The sequence below is a fragment of the Pyxicephalus adspersus genome, chromosome 2 (genome assembly GCF_032062135.1).
Source record: "Pyxicephalus adspersus chromosome 2, UCB_Pads_2.0, whole genome shotgun sequence".
NCBI lineage: Eukaryota > Metazoa > Chordata > Amphibia > Anura > Pyxicephalidae > Pyxicephalus > Pyxicephalus adspersus.
The window spans coordinates 151,832,294-151,856,940 of record NC_092859.1 but is presented as its reverse complement, the minus strand read 5'-3'; the positions used below and the strand labels follow the sequence as shown (position 1 = coordinate 151,856,940).

Genomic DNA, 24,647 nt, shown 5'->3' with positions numbered 1-24,647 from the left:
AAGTTAGCACCTGTCATATTAACTTCTGCCTTATTTAAAAAAAACACACAGATGGAATGATGAAGTGCAGAGAGGTGTGAAAATGGGACTTCAGGGACTATAAGAGGTGGTTAAGATCACAATAAATCAATCCAGAATATTAAAGAGCAATTCCAGGTAACAGTGGAAACAATCAGGAAACTGCCTATGCATCTGCACATCGCAAGGTTCATTCACATTACTTAAATTAGAAATCCCCCACCTCCAGTCTCCAAAAACCATCTAGCAGGTTGAAGACGAGAAAGGAACGGATGTACTTCTAAACCAGAAATGCTTTGCCTAATAATCAGTATAGTATGTCATGCTAGAGATTCCATTGTATAGACTTTCTACAGATAGCTGATCACTTGGTATGAGCATTGACCATTTTGCATTTTTAGGTGGTTTTAGGTGACACATTTTTGTGGTACAGACAGACACTATGCATGCACAATATGATTTTGGTAAACATAATTACCAAATTCACTGTCAACAAAACCATCGACTTATTTTCATCCATTGGGCTTCGTAAGTGGAAGCTGCTTAAAAATTATTTTCTTTACTTTTGCAGCTTGTGGTTTGTATGGTGGGGTGTATTTAGTGTAGGGGAGTGAATTTCATTTGATGTTATATTTTATTCTTTTTGATTGCATATTTGATTGTTAGTTGTGTACTATCTTTTACCATTTTATTGATTCTATTCCATCCTGGTAAAAAAGTAAAATATGAGGTTAATAAGGGGTTTTTAAGGTGGAACTAAAACTGTGATACTTACCTGTACTATTACAAGAGACAATCTTTGTCAATCTTCCGACCGGGATGACGTATCTCCTATGCATTTATTCCAGGCACACTCAGGAGAAGCTAAGATTGCTCGATATCTTGGCTGAGTGATCATGTTGTCTACTTCCTACATCCTCCACTTACCTCTAAACACTTGAATGACCTGATAGAATAGAACACTGATAGACCTGATTTAGATAGAATTTCTGATAGCTCTTGCAGATGATCTTGCCAAACTACCATTCTGGCCTTGATTCCCCTCAGCCATTGTACTGTGCCCCAGAAACTTTTTCATTTCTGTTTAAATTTTAGGCAAATAAAGCAAAACTTTAAAATGCTCTTAGCTTCTTGGATGTTTGCAATGGGTGGTTGTGGTTAGGGTGTCTCTTTCTGGTGGGGTTGTATGACAATCATATAGGGACTTACTGTTGGAATCTGCTTGGCCACTGGTACATGACCCAAAGAAAGCAAAAAGGTCCTTCTTCAAATATTTAACAGTAAATCAGAAATATAATTTCATGTTCTCTGCTTACAGCTGTCTTGTTTACTCCTGCGATATAGTTAGACAAACAGTTTGGCCAAGGTCACAAGATATATCAATGCTTTTGAAAATCTCATCATAACTTCCATAACTCTGTAACTGACCCTTTCTATGCAGCCTATACTGGAGCAATTGGTTGAATGTAGTCAGCAAACCAAAGATACCAGTTAACCTTGAACATTTTCTCAAGGTCAGAACAGTCATGCCCTTTATCAATTCGTATATAGAGCGCCGGGACTTTCAAATTTATAACATTTATATTTCACAACTTTTTGGCAAGTTAACAGTTAATTGAGATGCAAACATAATTTATTGAGAGAGATTTGTAATCAGTAGACCGCATTTATTACGGCACATTGGTGTGCTACTCTCTAATACAATCCTTTCTCGTTCGGCATAATTCCTCACATTTCTGTTTTACCATGCTCTTGCTATCGTGGAGTTGCTTAGCAATTGTGTGACTAACAACATCAAAGAATATCCACAAACTATATCAGGTCTTTTCATCTCGATCTTCCATTCCCCCTTCTTCCAAGATTATAGATAAGAAAATATACAAAGGGTTATGTCTACAAAATCCTCGCTTTCCCTTCAGCGTTCTGCCACATTAAATAATAATGACAACAATAATAAAAAAATAATAGAATTTGTCTTGCAGTCTCTAGGTAACATAACGCATTCAGAAGAATGCCATGTGCCACGGAATGAAACAAAGGAGACATTTGCATGTTAGTCTAATGTAAGAGCGTAACGCAACTGTAACAAGTTTGATGGCGACACTGGTAAGTTCTGTAAGCCATGGGATAAAATGTCAATACCTTCAGGGATGGAATATGATTCTATTAGAGTGATCTACAGACTAAAATATAGAAATATAGAACACAACCGATCACTTCTCCGGATTTTTTTTTCTGATTACTATTTTTCTGTTGCTAGATTAACCTCCCAACTGCTAACCCCGTACTTTTCCGTGCAAAAAATATTTGCAACTATCGATAACCCAGTACTTTTCCGACTATATTAAAATCCTCACTTACCTGGTCCTGCTGTGCTGTTCTGTGGTCCTGCTGTGCTCATCCAGCGTCGGGTCCGTGTTCCAGCGTCGTCCTCCTGATCAGCCTCCGGGAGTAGGGGATGTCCCCGCTGCTCACTCTCCTGCTCGCTTCAAACATTTTTTATATTCATTATATCTACTAGACCCCTATTCGGACATATTTCTGTAAGTTACAGGTCTACAATTTAAAAAAAAAAATTCATGAAAACCTGTAACGCTTTTGGTACAGAAATCTAGACCTCAGTGTAACGCCCAGGTGGTTAATAAAAGAATGATCAGATTTCGAATGGCAAATCGGTGCTTGGATCATTATAGCCTGATTAGCCTAAAGTGGAGTTTAGAAACTCCAATTGTATGCCCGATCACCTCTTTTTCAAAATATGGTATATGTAGCCCTTTCTTTACAAATAAGGTTGCCATCTTCACTTTTGATGGCGGCACATGTTAAAACAAAAACCAACATTTTATATTTTGGTGGAGAGACTGGAGAATGCTGGGTATCTAGTGATCCCTGAAGTGGTGACCATGCTAAATGTAGTGGTAATAGTGAATCTGCTGGTAAACTAATGTAATTGGCATTTCATTTATGAACTGGCTATCATTCATAAAAGTGACAGCTGATCACTAGTTTTTATGAATGGGGCAATGCTGTAAAGCAATTATTTCTTCTGATTAGGGATGAGCGAGCAAATTCATTAAATTCAGTCTTGCAGCGAATTGGGGCGTTCTCGCTTACCAAACATGTAGGCGAGAACGAACTTTGTAAATTCGGCCAGCGAGACCGCATTTTTGGGACCTGCAAGACCCATCAGGAGAGCGGAACTGTAAGCTCTGCTCCCCTGATTGGTGTTGCAGCCCTCTACTATGGGTTCCTGGATAGAGTTTTTTCCCACAGCCAAATTCATTAAACGCAAGCCGCATGACTCACTCTGAGAGGAGGATTGCCGTGGCTGCATTTATGAATGGAGGCTTGAGAATCCTCCTCTCATTGTCAGATCCCTCATTCTGACCTGTAGTGCCCGGGGATTGCTCACTGACAGGAGGATTCCCATGGCTGTATTTATGAATGGAGCCACGGTAATCCTCCTATAGTGATTTCCTGGATTTCCAATGGTTTCACGAAATTTCTCTGACCCATCGGAACTTTACTGTTTATAAAGGAAGTGAAGAATGGGCTCACTTTTAGCCCACCTCAACATATCCTGTCTGTTTAATCTTGGACTTTCCTTTGATGACTGTCAAAGGTCAATGAAAGCCACCAGCTGGACAAACACATGGAAGATACAATTCACATTAAATATATGTGATGGATCTTTTTTTAACTAATCATTTTTTATTTGTTTTTTTTAAAAAAGGCAAACCTGTGCTAGAACCACATTGCATGAATGAAGTCTTAGAAAATTGTGATTGAATTAAGTTTACATTTTTAAAGCCCAATTAGAGAAAAAAACTCATGTTACAGTCCCCTGTAAAGGAAGAGACTTTATACCTGGACCAGCACCTCTTTGAGGAATCTTCCTGTAGTGTTAAGCTGCACAAAGGATATTTATTTAGGGGACACAAATACCACCACCCCCTACTGTGCTAATTGGATCCTTCCACTGAGTCCTGCTATTAATCCTGTTGTGACAAATGGGTTGGTAGAAGGAACCACAGGGTGCTTTGGTAACATAGGTATCCATCACACTTAAGGATAAAAGATTATCAGTGAGATAAAAATATTCTTCTGGTTGTGTAGCTGCTTAGCAGTGAAAATATTATGTGAAAATGTGACAGGCCAGGTTAACATAAAGTTGCTTACAAGTTTATTGGATGAAAATATTTTGGAGGTGGTGTAGCTTGGAAGAGGAGGAAGGATTCCAAGCACAGACGCCGGACCAGGTAACCTTATGGTCTCTTTCTTTACAAAAGTGTTTAGATTATACTTTTCCATCCAACAGAATTACTTTTAAAGTTTGACCAGCACCAATGCAAAAATGCTTCGACTCATAGGAGCCAATCAAAAATATGTAAAATGAGCTAACTCTAGTATATTAAAATCTGATTGGTTGCACTGAGCTACTTTCAAACTCATCACTGCAGCTTTGTGCCACTTTACAACATAAGACTTAAAAGAAAAAAAAAAAAAACACCAGATATGTAGAAAACTAGCCTTGACTAGCAGGGTGACCTGCCATAGGGTAGATTTCTTTATTACAATGTATGTGTCTGGCAATCAGTGACATGGAGGAGCAGATGTTATCCTAGATTGTAAGCTCTTCGGGGCAGGGTCCTCTCCTCCTGTGTCACTGTCTGTATTCGTCTGTCATTTGCAATCCCTTTTTTAATGTACAGGGCTGCATAATATGTTGGCGCTATATACATCCTGTTTAATACTTTTAATAATAATAAAAATAATAATTTCCCTAAATGCATAGTACACCAGAGATTTTGTAATAGGGGTGGCAATAGGCAGTCTGATGACAGAATATTTTCAATTTATGTTCAGTTTGCTTTTTCCTTGCTTTGAATTAGAGCCCCCCTACTACACATCCTTTGGTACAACCCAATTTATAACAAGCATTCTCTTGGCGCAAACACATGGACCATGCTGGATCATTATTTCATAGAATTCTTGGTATCATTATTTCCGTAATACAAAGTACGCAAGTTTGCATGTATTTGCTTCAATCATTTCTACTGTGAGTACCGCATATTACATGCAGTCAATTTTCTTTGTATAATTTAGTGCTTTATAATGTTACCCCAGAGATCTTCCCTCATCGCTCCCAAAGCATGTTGTTGCGGCATTAATTTTCCTGACAAATAGGCTTACCTTCTGAACTTTGTTAAAATCCATTTACATACATTTAAAACAGAAGTCTGCCATTTAGTTCATGTGTTGAATTTTAAAAATTCTACTTAAATACAAAACACTCAAAGTAACAACTCAAACCAATTGTTTTAAAGGGGATTTCCTTTTTATCACTACTATTAATATTATTATTATCATTAGTATTTTTTTTTATGTATGTTGGTTTTACATATGGTTACCTAATGACCACGAACTGGGTATTATCTGCCTGGTTACAAATATTTGTTTATTATTACACAGTATTTATATGGCGCCAACATATCACACAGCACTGTACAAAATCCATAGTCATGTCACCAGCTATCCTAAAAAGGGGCTCACAATTAGGGATGAGCGAGAATTCCTCTGGCATTCTTGTGGAAAATTTCCTCGAACTTCCGATGGATTCGCGACATTTCAGCAAACCAATTTCGCAAAACCATTGAAAGATCCAGGAAATCATTACGATCCCCGTCACTAGAGGGTAATTAACCTCTAGTGCCCTGGGATCTCAGTGGATTCCCAGGGCTGCATTCATTCTTGCAGCCCTGGGATTCCTCCTGTTTGCGATCCCCAACACTAGAGGTAATGAACCTCTAGTGCCTGGGGATCACAGTAGAAATGCAAATGAACTCTCAATAGAGTTTTTCCAATAAGAGTTCATCTGCAGTTCAGTTTCCATGAACCTTCCTCAGCCAATCAGAGAGCAATAAGAGATTTTGAATGGGAAACTTGTCCCTATTTAACCTCTAGTGCCAGGGATCGCACACCGAGCTGTTCAATGAGTGCAGCCGGCGCCACATTCATTGATCAGCACAGCCCGCAATCTTTTTTCTTTTTTAAATTTGATCTTGTTTGGCAAATTTACATCAGCCATCTTCACTTACAATTTCGGTAAGCGAGAACAGCCATGTTCACCGCAAGATCGAGTTTTAAAAACTTGCTTGCTCATCCCTACTTACAATGTGGGAGGTAACCAAGGAAAGCTATGCAAACATGAGGAGAACCTGCAAACTCCATGCAGATAGTGCCCTGTCCGATATACGAACCTGGGACCTAGCGCTGCAAAGGCCAGAGTGCAAACCCCTGAGACACCGTGCTGCCCTACCTAATATTCAGATTATACATTACTACCTTGGACTGCCTATGTCCTTTCCTAAATTTGTAGATCTCGCTCTTAAGGAACATGTCTGTATATAAATGTCACATGCTTTGGAAGGTAGATTACCTGCTGACACCATTTGCTGTATGCTCACTGTATAATCTTGGCAAGATTTTAGTAAAGTGCTCTTAATTTTTTAAAATACTGGTGTATGCTGCAAACAATGAAAGCATTTTGCAGCTTTTGTATTTTCCCGTAACGGTATGACTGATCAGCTAATAGTATCCTAGATGCAATGATAGCATTGAACATACTAATTCCTTTTCAGACAAACTTGTGCAGCAAGTGATAGCAAATCTCCTATCTTTCTGAGACTGGGAACAGCAGCACTTTATAGCTCATGTTTCTAGGCAAAGAACACCCCTTTATTTCCAGACCAATATATTTTTTTGTTGGTTGTTGTATAAAATATAGGGGGACCCTAGAATAATAGGAAAATCCTACTTGTTGTGCTAACTTGTGGAGCCCCTATGTCTACATGATGGGAAACTAATATTTAGGAATCTGCCAGATACTGCACTGTTTGTAAGATTTGCACAGTCCTGCCACACACAGCAAAGCCATGTTGATAACACCACTTTCTCTGTTACAGATATAGACTGTAGAACTGATACATTGGTGTCCTTCCTCTACCCTAGCCTTGTGATTGGACAAAGAAGGGGTAGCATTCTAACTAGCTCATCCTTCAGCTTATTCTGCTTTATCCTCCTGTCTCAATGTTCCCTGGCATGTAGTACACCTGACTCACTCCCAGTCCTGCCCCTCTCTTCATAGTTTATTTGCAGTTTTCTTGCTCCCTGGTGTGCAGGACAGAGGCTTGGAGGGGGGAGGGGTGTGGTTTGCATGACAGCTATTCTGCAAGCTCTTGTAACTCTTTAATGACCAAGACAAACTCTGCAGTTTTTTTTTTTTGCATATCAAAGCACAGCTTGCTCCGGAAGTTAATGAATGTCTAGGCTCCAAAAAGTTTTTTTTTTGCTTTGTTTGTGATTAACTCACAGTTAGGATTTTATACAGTAACTGATGGACTAATCTGTCCTAATTGCATTTTTTAAAATAATGTACCTGTTCCAACTTACATACAAATTCAACTTAAGAACAAACCCTCAGTCCCTATCCCGTATGTAACCTAGGGACTACCTGTACATTATTTTGTTTCAGCTGTCATTTAGCTTTCAGTAGACATAAATCCTTAAAGGTCTGTAGCCACAACCAAGCAAATGTCTCACTGAAAATGAGAAGTGGGATATATGACTTTTCTCCATTTATTCACATACTAACGAGGACCGTGTACAATGGTGTGTCCAATACTGCCAAGAGATGGAACTGGTGCTGGCTTGGTAAAGGGTTTAATCCCTTTCCTCCATAGAAATGAGCACAATCAACTAAAGGTCACTAAAGAGATTTTCCATCATTTTAAAAAAACACTTTGTGCAGTAATTATTGGTATTGTCGATCATAAGCGCTCATTAGCACAACTCGGCTTGGCTTATATGTCAAGTGATGCTTGAACTGGTCACACTAAATATAGGCTGTCACAGAACAGATCTTTTTGTTATAATCTGTTCTTCAGACACACAGTGACACCAGATAGTAACATTCCTTTTCCTAAATGCATAAAACACCAAGGATTATTTCATAATTATTAAAGCTTTCCTAGTGATATAGTCAGCCTATCCTCTATATATATCTTGATAATATGGAGTTAGCTTTGCACATTTCTACACCCAGCAGGGCTACTTCCATTAATCAGAAGTTGTGATCCTCTCTCCAGTTACAACTGAAATCATATTTGGGTCATTAATTGGCCTTAACTCCTGACTCTCTGGGCTATTCCTATATACATACATACGATTTTGATCATGCTTAGCATGGATTTCAGTCTGTTAAATAGCAATATGGAGACATTGATTACAATCTTTGAAAAGCTCAGTAAAAGAAGAACAGATGTGGGGATTGCAATGCTAGTAATACATGAATTGTTATTTAATACAATCAACATGCCTAATATAAATGTTGACTGTTAGTCAATCATCAATGGATCTATCCACCATGCATTGCAATAGATGCATGGTCCAATAAATGATTTATCTCAATTGTGAGATTAAAGTCATCTTAGAGACACATACACAAGAAACATTAGGATAAATCATCAATATTTGTTGTATCATAACAGCAGATCAGTAGCAAGAGAGCAGAGGGAGCTTAGGGAAAGACCTTCATGACTGGGGGGATAGGGAACAGACAAGAAAGGGTTAAAGTAGTTGTTTTGGTGTTAGGGAAAGGTCAGCTTGGGGATTGGTAGGAGGGCAGATGTAGATGGTGGGGGGTAAAGTGATATAAAGTTAAAGGATCAGGGAGGAGGTCACATAATTGTGCCAGAGTTAGGTGAAACCCTTCCAACCCTCCCTCAGTTTATTTAGGGTTTGATTGGGCTGTGGTTGCGGTTGAGGTCCTCCAGGGAAGTATGTTTTGGTGGCAGTATTATTAGGGTTGGAGATCCATCTTTGGTGTGGAGTCTTCTAAATGTGAAGTTGTGAATGCCAGTAGTTGTGATATTGTTACCGCGTTGGGTGATAAAGTGGCTGGGAGCAATAATGTTGGCGTAGATCCCAAGTGGTAGTGGGGGCCTTCCAGGACCAGCAACCAAAAAAGAGTTAGGAAACAATATTTGGGCATTATTATTGAAGATTTTTATTATATGTTATTCGGTTGTTGTTGTTATTTAATAGGAGTAATATGAATATTTATTAAAAGGCCTGTGGGTCATTTAACCCAAGAGGGATATCTGTGTTTTATGGGAAATTGGGGATCATCAAGAAGTCTGCGGGTCTCTGCCTTACCCCAGTCATGGTTAAAATCACAAATGCAAAGTTATATTCTTGCCTGATATAGTACAGTTCAAATAGTTACTGGTACATCAAATCTAAAGTCATATATTTGCCAAATGTGGTGGGTTATTATTCAGTTCCGATGTATGATGATATTAATTAAACTTCCATGACCTCCTTCCAAACAATAATGCATTTCAATATGCTCTGCAAAGGTACTGTAAGTATACATCAACACAGAACATCCAAATGCAATGGAAAGAATGTAAGTGAATATCAACACTATTGAATAGAATGACCCATTGTTACTCAATTCTTTTTGCTTTATTATGACATTTCATTTTCAAGACATATGGAAGTATATTCTATTGTAGTCTTTATGTATGAGTAACAATATCAGGCAGTGTAAAAACACCGGGGCTCCTAAAGCGTACCTAAACTCAGAAATTTCACTTTACATAAAAGGGTAGACTACCCTTTTATGTTAAGTAAAAATTCCGTTTTTTTTTTTTGGGTGCAACACTTTTGGTGCAAAAAAAAAAAGAGTGCAGCACCGACCAGAATTCCCGATCACCTAGCACAAAGCCTTGTGGATACCTACGTCAGGCATCCCTGGAGGCTCTTGAGTGCCCGGGCATGCCCAGAAGGAGCCTCTTTGTGGTTGAAAAAATCTGCTGATCGCATGCATGAGCAGCGAGATCGACAATTTTTTTTCCAACCTACATCACCTGATTTCGCTTCTGGGTCAGGTGACATATGAAGAAGAACCCGGAAGAAGAGACGAAGATGTCAGTGCCGGGATGACACGGGACCCCATGGAAGAGTCCTCGTACTGCCTTGCAGGATTGAAGGTAAGTGGATTTTTTTGTTTTAGGCACATTTGGGTTTAGTTCCTCTTTAATGCCACAGACAGGAGGAGGTGACTTCATGAAATATCAGCCAGGATAATATTATGAACATCCACTGAATAAAGTTCAAAAATCTCTCCGGTACAATTTGATGAGGCCACGTTTTCACATAGCAAACAGCTGAAAATTTAGAACCTCATAGAAAATTTTTTTATGAAAATAGTCTAAGTGTGCAATTTCCAGAAATTGATTGAGAAGTCTCAGAAACCCATCAAAAAGAAGGCTAACAAATGATTGTACCTTCTGCAGTCATATGTCGTTAATACAGTCTAAGGCCTATTAGGGGGAAACCAATTAGCCCATGTTTTCAGAAAGTGAACCGGAGTACCCCGAGGAAAGCTATGCAAACATGGAGAGAAGATACAAACTCCATGCAAATAGTGTCCGGGCCAAGAATCACGCTTGGGACCTAGAGCTGCAAATCGAGAGTGCTAGCCACTGACACACTAATACAATTATATTGTAATGGATTTTGGTACATGAAGTTTGAGGTTATGGTGGTATCAAAATCCTTATCCCTTCAATGCAGGTTGTTTTTTTATCATTATACCGCTAAAGATCAGGTTGAGGTATAAGCATATCTAAAACCAAAATGTTTTTGTTTGAAACATAAGGAACCCTTCACAAACCAAACTAGGGTACATTCTTGCAACTCTTATTGTAAAAAAGCAGTAAACAAATTCTCATTCACAAACTTTTTCCAATTTGCAGTCTGTCACTCTTTTCATTTAAACATACACATACCATGTTTCTAAGCTGTTAGAAACTGTTTAAAACTGGGCCCCACGCTGTGGCTTGGAGGCCACATGGGGCCCTTTGATACTCTGGGGCATGCTTACTAAAGGAATGTAGGCTGTTCAATTGCAAGGGATACATCTCCCAACTTAGTAAAGCTTTTCTAACTTCAACTATCCAAACGACTACAAACAGAAATTCTGTATTTTTAGTATTCTGTATTTCCTTGTGAGTAAATGGGTAATCTTTGTAAAACAAAAGTTTATTGCTTTTTTTTCCCTCTATTCTTTAAAAATTGCTGAAAGTAATATCATATGTGACATGAGTAATTTGAAAGGAGGCTAAAGAAAGCTCAAATATGGCGACTTGGTACTTTACATCTCCTTGAGGTCTCAAAAAACTCTTAAATTCTTTCAATTTCCAACAAATTTTATAAAATATTACCAGCTCCTGACATGTCTGCATTCTATGAGTACCCCTCGTTGCATGACTGTATTTTCTGATATCTTTCTTTATCTTTATATTAATTAAATATTATGTGCTGCTCTTTGGTGATATCAGGGGTCAGGAGTCGTACTTAAAGCGGACCCTTAACCAGAATGTTAACTTTACATAAAAGAGTAGACAACCCCATTTACAGGGCCTATGTCCCTCGATCCCGCGCCTGCACAGTGTGAGATCGGATAATGTAGGCAGAAAGTGGAAGAAGAGGATCCAAGATGGCGGAAGTGCCGGGGTGAAGACAGATTACAGGACAATGTAACACTCAGACCAGGAAACCTCCGGAGGGATCGACGGATCTGCAAAAATAGAGGAAAGTGATTTTTTTATTTTTAGTTTATGTCTGCTTTAATGCTCCTTATATTAGTACTTGGATTACAACTGCTGAGATCTTTGAGACTGAAATACTTTACATTACACACAACTAGAAAGGTCAGTGGGGATTGATCAAAATCTTTTTTTCTGTTTGTTGAGAATTTGTAAATTTAATAAGTTATATAATCTAGACATCAGAGCACTATGTGGGTTATTTTTTCTGAAATTACTGGTAAATATTTTTATTTGGTTCAATATTTTTCAAACTACTTGTCATCCTGTTTATGAAGTTTAAAACTATAAAAAGTAATGTACTGTGAAGCCATGGCACTGAGCAAGGTAAGAGTAATCTAAAAATGTATGGAAAGTGGTTCTGGATATTTGCAGGTGGTCACAGAGTCTGAGCCCTTGCTGTAGGGCCCGCTGCACTTTGTGTCCATAATGCCAGCCTGGGGGTGTCGCTGTGCCCCATAGCACAGATGGTCTTGCATTTTTAGCTGATATATTTGTTTCTGTCACAGTAAACTTCACTGCAAAACTTAATTTGTTACTCCAGTCTTATCTTGTTTTATTGTGGAATGTGTATTCCTCTTTACAAGCAAGATTTAACTCCATAACCAATGTGGCATTTCTCAGCTCAGCACACTTGTGAGTAGATAAATGTCCATTTCCAGAAGTATTCATGCGCTCCGGCTGTAAATGGATTTTTAAATTGCTGGGGGCAAGACACGCAGGTTAAATATGTTTCTTTGAGAGGATAATTTTATGAAGGAAAACAACAGCGGCTCTCTGCACCTAAGCAGCACTTAGCACTGGACAAGGTGCACAACAAAAGAAGGCTTGTCTGACATCTCTGCAGGTTGTCAAATAATTCTTCTTCCAATAACCTTTACTTATAGGTCAATCCATGACAATGAGCCTAATATGAAGGCCAGTCAGAGCTTATTGCATGCTTAGACATTCACATATAGTACATAATTTCCAATATTATTACTATTATTACAGTCACCAATTGTCCTTCAGAGGAGCTCAGAGTCTAGCATTACTATCATAGTCATATGTCATGAACCCAGTCTATGACCAATCTGAAAAGTTATTTATCCTACCATTATGTACTTGGGATGTGGGTGATAACCAGAGTGCCCAGAAGAAACTCACACAAACCCAAGTAGGGCATACAAGCGCCATACAGATATTGTCTGAGCCAAGCCTAGATTTGGACCTGAGACCTTTGTGTCTGAAAGAAGGGATGGCTTAAAACAAATTGGTTTTGGTCCATGAAATGGGGGTCCCAAGCACACCAACTCCCAGGACCCTAATATTGTGTCAACATGGTTCTGGACAATTGCCTGATCTCTCCTAACCCAAAACTGGACCTAACTGGAAGGTAATAGTGCTAAGCATTGGTTTCACCCACTATTTGGTGCAAGTGATGAGGGATATGCTTACCTTACCTATTTACCTTATGCCTATGTGTACTTAAGGGCTTGAAAACAACATTCACATAATACAAATAGCTTTTTTTAATTATTGGACCCCTTTAAGGATAGGGGACAGGGCATATCTGCTACTAAATCTAAAGTAGTATACAAGTATTAGGGACATTCTGTGTGGTATGACTACATATTACCAAGCTCCAAAGATGAAGGGTCCCAGTCAGGTCCATTCTTTTACAAATGGGCAACCCCCCAAAAAAACAGCTTATTCTACACATGCATAGTAAACACTTAATCTAGTAGGACTGAATAAACTCCATTGCTTTGTTCATGTATGTTGTCATCTTCCTGAGAGGAGGAGAGGACAGATTAATAACCCTATCACTGGTATGAAGCCTCTTCATTGCCACTGGCTTGGTTGGCTTTTAGAGAAGACTCTTCATCAACTGAAGTTTGAAAAGAGATCCAAATGAGCCAAGGATCTGGACGTGCTGACTGATAACACTGCTTGGTTTAACAGATTACACATCCCTTGATCTAAAAGAGCAGTCAAGGCTCAATTTTTTTTTTTTTTAGAAGGACAGCTTCAGCCAAACCACTGAGGGCTTTCTTACACCAGCAGTCTTGGGCATTATTGCCCAATGCAGTCCCAACACATGAACAAGGTGATCTCCCTTATGACTCTTGCCTTTTTTACAGTACCATGCTGCATATAATATAGGACTCTCTACGTTCTTGCACAGTGAATTCTGGTGTGGTGTAATGCATTGAAACATTCTTTAACACATAGAAGTTCCATTTAACTTGCAAAAAGCAAGCAGTGCTAAATGCATTTGTAGTGCACAGCAGAAGGTGTTCATAGGGCACACTAGGATGTTCTAATGTGCACATTATCATACCCTGTGTGGTGAGAATCAGGCTTGGATCTACAGTAATATGAATTAAGTAGAGCTATAGTCTTTGAATTAGGTAGAGCTTATTATTGCTATTTATTATTGCTATTATTATAATCAAAAAACAGTATGTACAGTATATAGCACTAACATATTATGCAGCGCTGTACATTAATAAGGGATTGCAAATGATTGACAGATACAATCAATGACTCAGGAGGAGGAGAGGACCCTGCCCATAGGAGCTTACAATCTAAGAGGTCGGGGAAGTAGCTCACAATAGGAAAGGGAATTTGAGATGGTGACTGAGCAGCAAGAGTTTAAGAGACAGAAGAAGATGGATGGGTAAGTTTGAAAAAATGTGTTTTAGGAGGTCCTATAAATTAGCAGAAAGTAGAAGCAAGCCGAAAAGGATGAGGAAGACCATTCCAGAGAGTCGGGGCAGCTCTAGAAAAGTCTTGGAGCTGTGCGTGTGATGAGGTTATGAGTGAGGATGTCATTAGTAGGTTATTGGAGGAGCGAAGAGAGCGGCTGGGGAGTATTTTTCTATCAGGTCAGAAAGGTAGGTGGGACAAGAACTGTGGAGGGATTTGAAAGCAAAGCACAGGAGCTTAAATTTAGTCTTTGTGCCAAGACAGGTATAACAACCTGACTGAGGTCCTTTCACTGCTCATGTGAATGTCTGCACAAGTATAACATTTTTCATAGGAAATTAGGTCAAATCTATTTTATAGGGACTAATGGACAGATAGGGGGTCTATCTCGACTTCAAAACTAACTAAACTTCAAAAAAGTTTTGGTTGATGCTTTGCTACAAATGGACGATGTTTATTTTCCCACAGCAATGCATATCATTAACAACTGCCAAGTTTTTTTTAATCTTAAAAAAAGGATCTTTAAAAAGCACTTGGTAAGATAATTAGGTATTATTTTACAGAAAGCTTCAGATTTTTTTATTTTTGGAAATGACATCAACATGTTCAGTATGCAATTTTAGGGATTGGATTTTCATCAACTTTAAAATACGTTTATTATGTGTGAGTGAAGCAATGTTCTGGTGGGTTGCCATCGCACGGTACATTGTTGCATCTAATATAGACGGCAACAAATTGCTGGAACGTTTGGCTCTCTTGACTCCTAGGCAGTAATGGATGCATTCCTGCACTGTAAAATGGATTTTGAGGGATAATAAAATGGAATGCATAATGTAGTAGGAGGAAGGCCAAGGACATTTTACACCCAGTGGGATAAAGACCGACACCGCAGACTCCTCATCTACCTTAATGCAGTGTTCCTGCTGTAAATGTGAATTCCCAGCGATGCCGGCATTAACATGCACAAACTCGTATTCAGTGAGCCTTGTAAACTGCTGTGAGGATGGGAGACAATGCACCATTTATCATTCCTGTGCCTTCCCAGCCCCAGCCAGGTGCAAAGGAGGAAAACACATTTGGCAAGAGAAGCCTCATCACGCGCCTGCTGATGGACATTTCAAAGCAGCGATAATGAGCAGGAGATAAGGGGATTATGGGAACATATGTTTGGAAGAAGCTATGTGACTATTAAACACCAGGTTTAGGCCAAGCAAGGTTGGTGTCCACATACAAGATAAAAGTCTGGCTTTTTTAGTTACAGCACTGATGCTTTATCATCCATCTTTTATTCCTTCTGCTGCTGGAGGGGCTGCGGGTGCTGTGTGCACGGGGGGGATTAAACATAAGCACAGGTTTGTGTTTATTAAACCTATCTGGATGTAATATGTACCTCACTCAGAGGTGCGACTCATCCTTACAGTATGCTTGGAAATATGAAATAATAAAATTCATTTTGTTCTAAATGCCAGCAGCCTAGGTTGGATTTAGGGTAGGGAAAACAAGGCAATTGCTCAGGGCCCCCACTTTCTCCAGGGCCCCAGGTAACAGAATGGCAGAACGTGCAGAGAGCTGGAATTCTGTACATTTGAGGAGCTGCTTTATATTTGCCCAGGGGCCCATTTTGTCTAAAACTTTCCATGCTGCAGCCAAAGGGGCCGCATTCATTTACAAACTGGAACTCTCTCTGGTCTAAAGCCAAGTAATATAAATCTAAACTTGAACAAATATTTAATGGTAAATTCCATGAATAACCTAAAACTATGCTGCAGGGCTCCTCCTTCATTGCAAGTTAAATAATCAGGGTCTAGGGTAGTGAATAAGGTAGGTCAGGCATGTCCAAAGTCGGCCCATGTTTAAATTTCCACCGGTCCACAGCCTCTGTCAAAAAATCATATGCAGCCCGCCAGCATTGTTGACCACAGTATAAAACACACACGTACAAAAAAACTATTTTATATTTCATTGGAGTTGATCCACCACCTTGCAATTATCAGCCCGCTACTCAGTGGGCATAATCGGCACGAGGGGAGTCCCCATGTGTGAACAAGGATTCCCCTACGTTATTATAGTGGGCCTGTGCTATGCGGGACCCGCACGGAGCATGCCCATTCTGATTCTAAGAACATGCCCAGCACAGAGCCTGCACTGACACTGAACAGGGAATCCTTCACGTCACCCTGGTGGGAGTGTGCTGTGCGGGACCCATGCAGACCACGCCCACACATTTTTACTTTACCAAATCTGGCCCTCTTTGCAAAGTTTGGACACCCTTGAGATAGGTCAATATTGCAAAAAGAGACAGGCACTGTTCCTTCTACCTGCCTGATTGCTCCTGGTTTCTGGCAAAAAAGCTAAGAAGTGCATGTGCACCTATAGTTGCCAGTATACTCGCCTTTCCCGGCTTCCTCTGTGTGTGCCGGGAATTAACAAACACCTGCATGCCTGCATGAGAGATACATCATTCTGGCCTGACCAATCCAGATGGCCTAAGTATTCAAGAAGATATTAGTACCCTGCTAGGGAACAGGGACAGGGGAGTAATGTGGGTTTAGTTCTGCTTTACATATTCAGCAGGTGGCTTTAATAAATGTGTGTTCATTACCATATTTCATCTTTGTAAAAACAATATGCGTTTTTTGTTGTCACCTGGGCCATGTTCCTACAGCTCCCCTAACCCCTCCAGCAATATTGACAAGATCATGTTCAAGAGCTTTACAATAAGCTAAAAATGAGTGTAACTGTATTTTTAGGAATCCGTGCAAAATATTTTTCTGAAAATACATTTTTCCCATCGTTAGTCCAAAGTATAAACAAAATGTAACCAACGCAGTGCAGAAGGTGGTGCATTGCATAGTTAGTTTTTTTTTTTTTGTTTCTTTAAATTAAGCTTTAAATTATTACAGCTTACCAGTACATAAATATAGTGCCTATATATGTTTTCACACAACTTTTTTTCACCCAGTGATTATGCCACCACTAGCATGACACCACTTATTCTTTTAACATATTTATTGAGAGGCATCATTGTCATTCATGGGTAGAAAATATATTTGAACTACAGATCACACCCACATCCTCCTAATCACAACATATATAAATAATCATTCTACCCTACAACATAATTGGTTGAGAGTGCACACAACACGAGGCAGGACTGGATTTCGGGAAGAATCAACAGGTATTTCTAAAATTATCAAATAGATATATCAAAATGCTTTTGAATGTATATTTAAAGCAGCACTAAACCCCGGAGATACTCACCTGTCTCCATACTGCCATCGGCACCGCCATCTTTTTTTCCGCATCCTGATCTTCAACCATCTGATTGGCCAGACTGAGTTGACCTAACTCCCCTGCAGGCACAGGGGAGCTAATTCAGTCCCAGCACCAACAATGGAAGCTGTGATGGATTGCTGGGTATCCCTGCTATAAACAATGAGTTGTGAATGTGCAGCTACAACAAATGTTGTCAGTTGGAGGGTGATCAGGCATCTTAGAATACTTGCAAAGGGGGAATCACCTTTCCCCTTCTGCAATTTCACTTTACCATCACAAAGGAGCAAACAAATAAGGTATTTGTTAGGATTTTGTAAAAGTTCTACTTTAAGATGCTGGTACAAGGTTGATTATTTGATATTAATGGCCTATTTTTAATTGATGGATCAACAAAAAAGTTCTGCTTTTCAGCTCATCCCATTTAGAGGAGGCAACCATCTGAATTCCACCTCATATAAATTAAAAGAACAGCCAGGAGCTTCCGAGAAAAGTAGGTGGCCGAAAGTCAACCATGACCAGGGCCTAGAGGAAGCAAGGAGTAGCAGGATTATGAAAAGGAGGTTTTGATTGATCAACGATATAGGGTAGGGGATAGGTTAGAAGTTTGCAAATAGGAGGCAGAAATGAGGAAGGAGGAAGTAAGGAGAATTACAAGAAGGAGGGGGAACGAACTTTAGTGGTTGTGGTGATTGGAGTGAACTTTGGTGGTGATGGTTGGGGTACTCAGAGGGCATTATTCAGCCGTGTGTGGGGAAGAGAGAAGCATTTTAGGTGTGGGATCTCCAAAAGGTTATGGAAATTTGGGTTACCTTAAAGGTGGTGTTTAAGTAGGGGCTACGAGTACTGTACTCATTCTTCATGGGCTTTGTGGCTGTAGAACAAATGTAACGGCTGGGACAGCTCCTCTATATGTAATGATGTGATAAGCGGTGCCTCTGAGGGCTCAGAACTGGGAAGAAGTAATAGCTCATTAAGGGTTGAATTTAAAGGTTTAAAGTTTTAAGGGAAGTGTAATCATTACTGGTAATGGTATTATGGTCATTTATTGGATATTGGTAAAGGGTATATTGCCATCTAGCTTCATGGGTCATGTCACCTCCGCCTAATGATTTCCCATTTCATTTCTGTTTGAAACCTATTGCAGGTATCCTTTAGAAACAAATGGGGTATCATAAAAATGTGCAACCACCAGCCCCCTACTTCTGAAAGTCTGTCATCCTTCTACAGAGCCTAGGTGGTGTTTCACAAATCCAGGCATAGAAGCAGATTCCACGTCCTTAAAAAATGTAATGAGCAGACAATCATTTGTTGCCTTAATCTGTTTGTTCTCACACAGATGTAATTAAATCTCATTTATGTTTTTATTTAACTATGCAATTACAGTGTATCTATAGTAATCCTCAATTATTTCTCCCCTTACCACATGGCCATCTGTATTTCCTTTGTATATTTTATTTTTACTTACCTTATCATTATAGCTGTATATAACCCATCCCTTACCTTTCTGGGCCAGTATGTAATGTATTATTATGCTGTACCAAAATAATCAAGGCTAATTAAATAACTATCCAACATTATTTTTTGTGTCATTTCAAAATTAGAAATTTGTTCTGGAGATTTGATAACACAAATGAAAAGACAAAATTGGAGTTACCGCTAGTGACTACCGATCAGAATTTGCTCTTAGATAGTTATTGAACATTGATCATCTCAAAACCTAATCATCCAAATCAAACTTGTGAATGGTATTATATTCTAGATGATGGATTCTAATTGCCCTAATTTTTGGGAAAACATATCATAGAGAAAAGATGACACAGCTGTAAATTGGGCACAATGGGTCTGATTTATTAAAGCGCACAAAGACCTGAGAAGGTAGATTCTCATAGGGAAGGCTGGGTGATCCAGCAAACCTGGAAAGGATTTCTTACAAATCATTTACTATTAGTAAGCATATGTTTTTATTCCCAGATCAGAATTTTAATCCAAGTTTGCTAAATCACCCAGGATCCCCAATGATAGTCTATGTTCTCCAGTCTTGGAGAGCTTTATTATATGAGGCTCATTGGGGTTAATTTACTAAATCAATATGAGCTATTTACTTAGCAAAGTGGAATATCACACTGCAAGGGATAGTTCACCTAACTTAGTAAATGTAGAAAAAGTTCTCATTGCAAAGAATACAATCAGGAAATATTTAAAAATTGATGGATGAGTTGATTGGTTTGAAGTTAGCAGAGCTTCATCTCATTCACTAAGTGATATTTCCCTTTACAAGGTGGGCAGTCTATATTCCTTTAGTAAACCAACCCCAATGATATTTAAAAGATTTATTAGAAAATGGTAATAAAGGAATGGAACAATTGACAAAAAAAAAGTCAAATGTGTGATGGTAAAATCCCATTGACTTTCTTAGAGTTGTACACATGGCAGATCACAAGCTCCTTTTGACCTCCTTTGTGCACTGCTGTATTTCTTTAGATATACCATGTCCTATTGGGGGTATGTGAACTGCTTGCAAAGCAGGTCAATTGTAGTCTATGCTTGTCAAATATTGGATTCACCGTGGTGAATCCATCAGTCCATCCCTAATATAACTGAATGTTAGTCTTGTTCAAGCTAACTGAAGTTAGCTCTTTCTTTTTAACACAGTGTCCATAGTCACTCGTGGATGCCACTACTGTAAGCCCATTGTCAATGAAAATGGCAGTAAGGTTGCTAAGGGGTAAGACTTACCTAAACATCACCAGCCATTAAGAAAGCTTTTAACTGTATGAATCTTCTCATTAGTTGGGGGTATCAAGGGTGGTCTCCCACTGATGACGGAAAGCAAATCAAAATGCTTCCTGCCTTTTTGAGTCACAAGGCTCACATTCTATTTTTCAATGACAGTAGTAGCAGCAATGAGTAACGGGTGTCCACTGTGTACATTTAAATGTTCCACTTTGGCTTTGTCCTGTTTAGCCCAACGTTGACGTTGCTCAGCCAAACAGAGACCTGTTCAAGCAACACTACATTTTGGAAGCAAACAATGTTAGATCAAAACGTTCATTGAGCCCTAAAGAATTCAGTAGCAAACATCTTTATTTTCTTCTTCTGCAGGTTTAAAGGCTCTAGAGGTCTTCATCAATGTCACCAGACAACAGGTGGAAGACTACCACGGCTCTGAAGACTACTGGTGTCAGTGTGTGGCTTGGAGCAATCTAGGCACCTCCAAAAGCCGAAGAGCCTCTGTGCGCATCGCCTGTAAGTAATGTGAAAGAAGCCGTCATTCCATGTTGCTGCTTTTATTTACAATAACAATCTCATAAAAAAGTCCACAGTAACACGTTTCCAGCTGTCTTTTTTTCTAGTGCAGTATGACAAATGAAAGCTAGCACCTGTTTGAAGCTGCAGGCCTGATTTTAATTTCCTCCATTCTGTATACATGGACCCCAGCGCGGCAGATTTCTAAACAAGTTTGTCACTCAGCTACCTTTAGAAATGTCAAGCTGCCTTTTGATTTAAATACAAACCACTTTACAAGAGCAAAATCAAAGGCAATGCACGCACAATACACTATTTACTATGCCTTTCTCTGGTTACATTTTTATGCTGCATAAGTTGTTATTCCAGGAAAGTGAATTAACAATTAAATTACATGATTCTAATTTTATGCTCTGTTTATGTAACACCAGCACTTTATTCAGAGCTTTTCAGTGGCTGCACAAAGTTTTAAACAAGCCTGACGTTCATTACAATTTCTGGGACGATTTCCATGTATCTACAAGCAAAATTTGAGCATAAAAAGAACTAAATGATATCTTCACTTGCCATAGAGATACGGATTAAGGCAGAATAGGGCCCTAGGAAAGATATCTACATTGTCCCGCCTTTCCCCATTTCTTTGACAATCATTTATACAGACTACAATAGGCTTCCCAATTTGTATTCATACCTCCCAACTCTTGGAGATAAGACAGAGGGACACTTTTTAGTACAGAGTATGTAGGCAAATGACAAACCACTACCACTTCCATTTTGCAGACTATAAAAATAATACATTCAAAAGATTGCGTTGTTAGTTTTACAACTACTTTACTTTATGATATTGGCTTTTAAAAAAAACAAATGGAATAATTTATCAGCTGAATGATGGATTTAGTGTAAAAATAACACCTTTTAATAGTCAAATAAGTCACTTTTAAAGAGGTGTATATATACAATCAAAAAGTGACAACTAAGAATAACAGAGCGACTTAGGGCTGAAAGAAGGACAGTCACCCCAAAACAGAGACATCTAGGAGATATGTGTATTATATGAACTGGCATTGCTCTACCATGTGAAGGAAGGCTAGATGTTACCAATAAGGTCTATTAGCAGGCACATGGAGGTTGTAGCTATCCCCTTGGACATCTACCAAGCCCTGGGCCCCTGCCCTGTTTGCTTTATGGAATATAGTTCTGGTATTCAAAATAAGTATTCAAAAGAAGTATTTCAAATAAACAAATTCCGCATTGTACCTTTGTTGATAAAAGAGTTGGCATCATTCAGAGAAAACTCGGACATAACTCTGAAGTATAAACACTTCTTTAAATGTTTGTGTATGCGAACACAGCCTATTTTAAGTAATTCTTTCTCAAATATGAGCAATTCAAGCAAAACATATTATGTAAAATGCATCTCTAAGAATATCTGTAAAAATCACACATCAAATGGATCGGTTCATCCAGAAATATAGGTAGAGGAAACTAAAGTGTTTTCCCAACAAAAATATTTCTGTAAGGCTCAGGTCAGCACCAGTATTCACCAGATGCTAGTTCCCCAATTCAACACCGCAATCTTCACCTTTATTAAGCCCCCACTTGGGAGACTGGTTGCATCTCGCGCACACGGTTGCCCCCAGGTCTTAGAGCCCAAAGGATGATGTTGGAGGATGGGCCGGCAGCAGACTAGGGGCCCACAGATAAGCAGGACAAGAACTACCAGGCAATCTACAGTACAAAGCCAAGGTCATACACGGGTGATCAGTCCACCAAACGAGGTACAGAGGGAGTAGGCACAAGCAGAGTCGGAGTCTCATGCAGAGGTCGGTCAGGGAAACGATTCAGGGAATCAGGCAATGCTCAGCAACAAAAAATCACACAAGTATCTCTCCAGCACAGATTAGCCCAGCTAAACACAACAACAGGCACTGGGGACTGGGAGCAGAAAGGCTATAAAGTTCCAGCAGCCAAGGGCAGCATGGGATTGTTCAGGAACCATTCTGCTAAACAGCTGCAGCACAGCTCCAGATCCCCCTCAGCTGTGCAGTCCCAGGGGATGGCGAGAAAAAAAACACAGCTAAAGGGAAACAAGGGTGCTGCAGGCAACAGAGCATTAAATTGTAGAATTCCTCGGCTACTGCAAGCACCTTTGCCGGATGGAATAGGCTGAGTGCGCTCCACTGCGATGGAACACCACCTGGGATTGTCAGCCTGAAGAGTGTCTCCCAACAGTTTCTTTATGTGGATGCAGGAGTTAGGACTCCTGTTGGGTTTGCTTCTTGTCCTGGTAGCAGTGCTTCACCAGGAAGTGAGGGAAACTTCTTAAAAGCAAAAAATCTATGAAGAAGGAGGATTTACTACTAAAAGTACCATTTTTCTATCCATGTTAATCCAATGAGCAAATATATGAATAAAATTAGGAAAGCCACCCTTGCTCACCATCGGTTTATTTTAAAAGAGATGTGTGCACAGATTGGCTTTATAGTTTCATTCATATTCATGCTCTGAGCACATTGGGACCTGGCACGGTATGGAACAAAGAAGCCATCTGCAGTGGGGTATGTACCAGCGATTCCCGAGTGGCAATCGGCTTTCATGCTTGATATTGTTATTAATCCAAAGAGTTAGCACTACAAAAAAATGGAATTATAAAGGTACCACAGTCTACATAGAGTCTATTGCATATAACACCAATCCAATCAACTTGTTCTGGCATTGAAACCATTATTACTTGATAAAAGTACAAGAACAATATCTAAAAGCATATGGAAAGCTTGCCATTTTACATACCATATCTGCAAAGTACATGTGATGATACACCTTCATTATGTATATAACTTCCTCCAACCAACTCTGTGTAGAAAGCTGAGATTTCTTCTTAATGCATTTCACAGAGTTTGTCCTCTACTTTAGATTTTAGCCTAAAGTTTTTCATATAACTTCACCTAACTATCTCTGGAATTTCAAGTGTCAGGTGTTACTTTAAGTATAAAGCTCTGAAATTGTTTCATATCAATTTTTTACAATTTTTATTTACATGGATCATTGTGGTCTCACTTGCATTTAGTGCCAATCCCCCATGATAGTCTATCTTCCCCAATGGGGATGATGTACTAAATGAATATGAGCTATTTACCTAGCTAAGTGAATTATCACCTAAATTAGTAAATGCAGAAAAAGTTCACTCTTTTTGCAAAGAATATCCAATTACATTCAATGAAATGTTAAAATAATGAGGGATGAGTTGATTGGATTGTTGAAATTAGCAGAGCTTCATCTCATTCATTAGTGATTTACCTCTTGGAAGGGTGGACAGTTTATATATCTTTAGTAAATCAACCCTAATGATATTGAAAAGGTTTAATAGGAAATCATAATAAGGGAATGGAATAATTGGCATGGAACACATGTTAAATATGTGATGGTAAACTCCCTGTGACTTTCTTAGAGTTGTACACTTGGCAGATTACGAGCTGCTTTGACCTCCTTTGTGCACTGCTGTGTTTCTTTGGATATACCATGTCCTATTGAAGGGTGTTTGAACTGGTTGCAAAGCAGGTCAGTTGTAGTCTATGCTCTTCAAATATTCAATTCACCGTGCTGCTGTTCAGATTTCAGTCCAGTTCTAATATAACTGAATGTTAGTCTTGTTTAAGCTAACTGAAGTTAACTCTTTTTTTTCACACCGTGACCAAAGTCAATCCCGGTGACTTTCTTAGAGTTGTACACATGGCAGATCAC

At 39.2% G+C, this 24,647-nt stretch overlaps 1 protein-coding gene across 3 annotated transcripts in view; it reads left to right on the top strand.

Moving 5' to 3' along the window:
• UNC5D (unc-5 netrin receptor D) overlaps window positions 1–24,647 on the top strand; it is a 467,881-nt gene that overhangs the window by 182,187 nt on the left and 261,047 nt on the right. For all 3 annotated transcript variants that reach the window (XM_072402778.1, XM_072402777.1, XM_072402780.1), the window contains exon 3: window positions 20,763–20,906. In XM_072402778.1, the coding sequence (XP_072258879.1) occupies window positions 20,763–20,906 (144 nt within the window). The remainder of the gene's footprint in view (window positions 1–20,762; window positions 20,907–24,647) is intronic.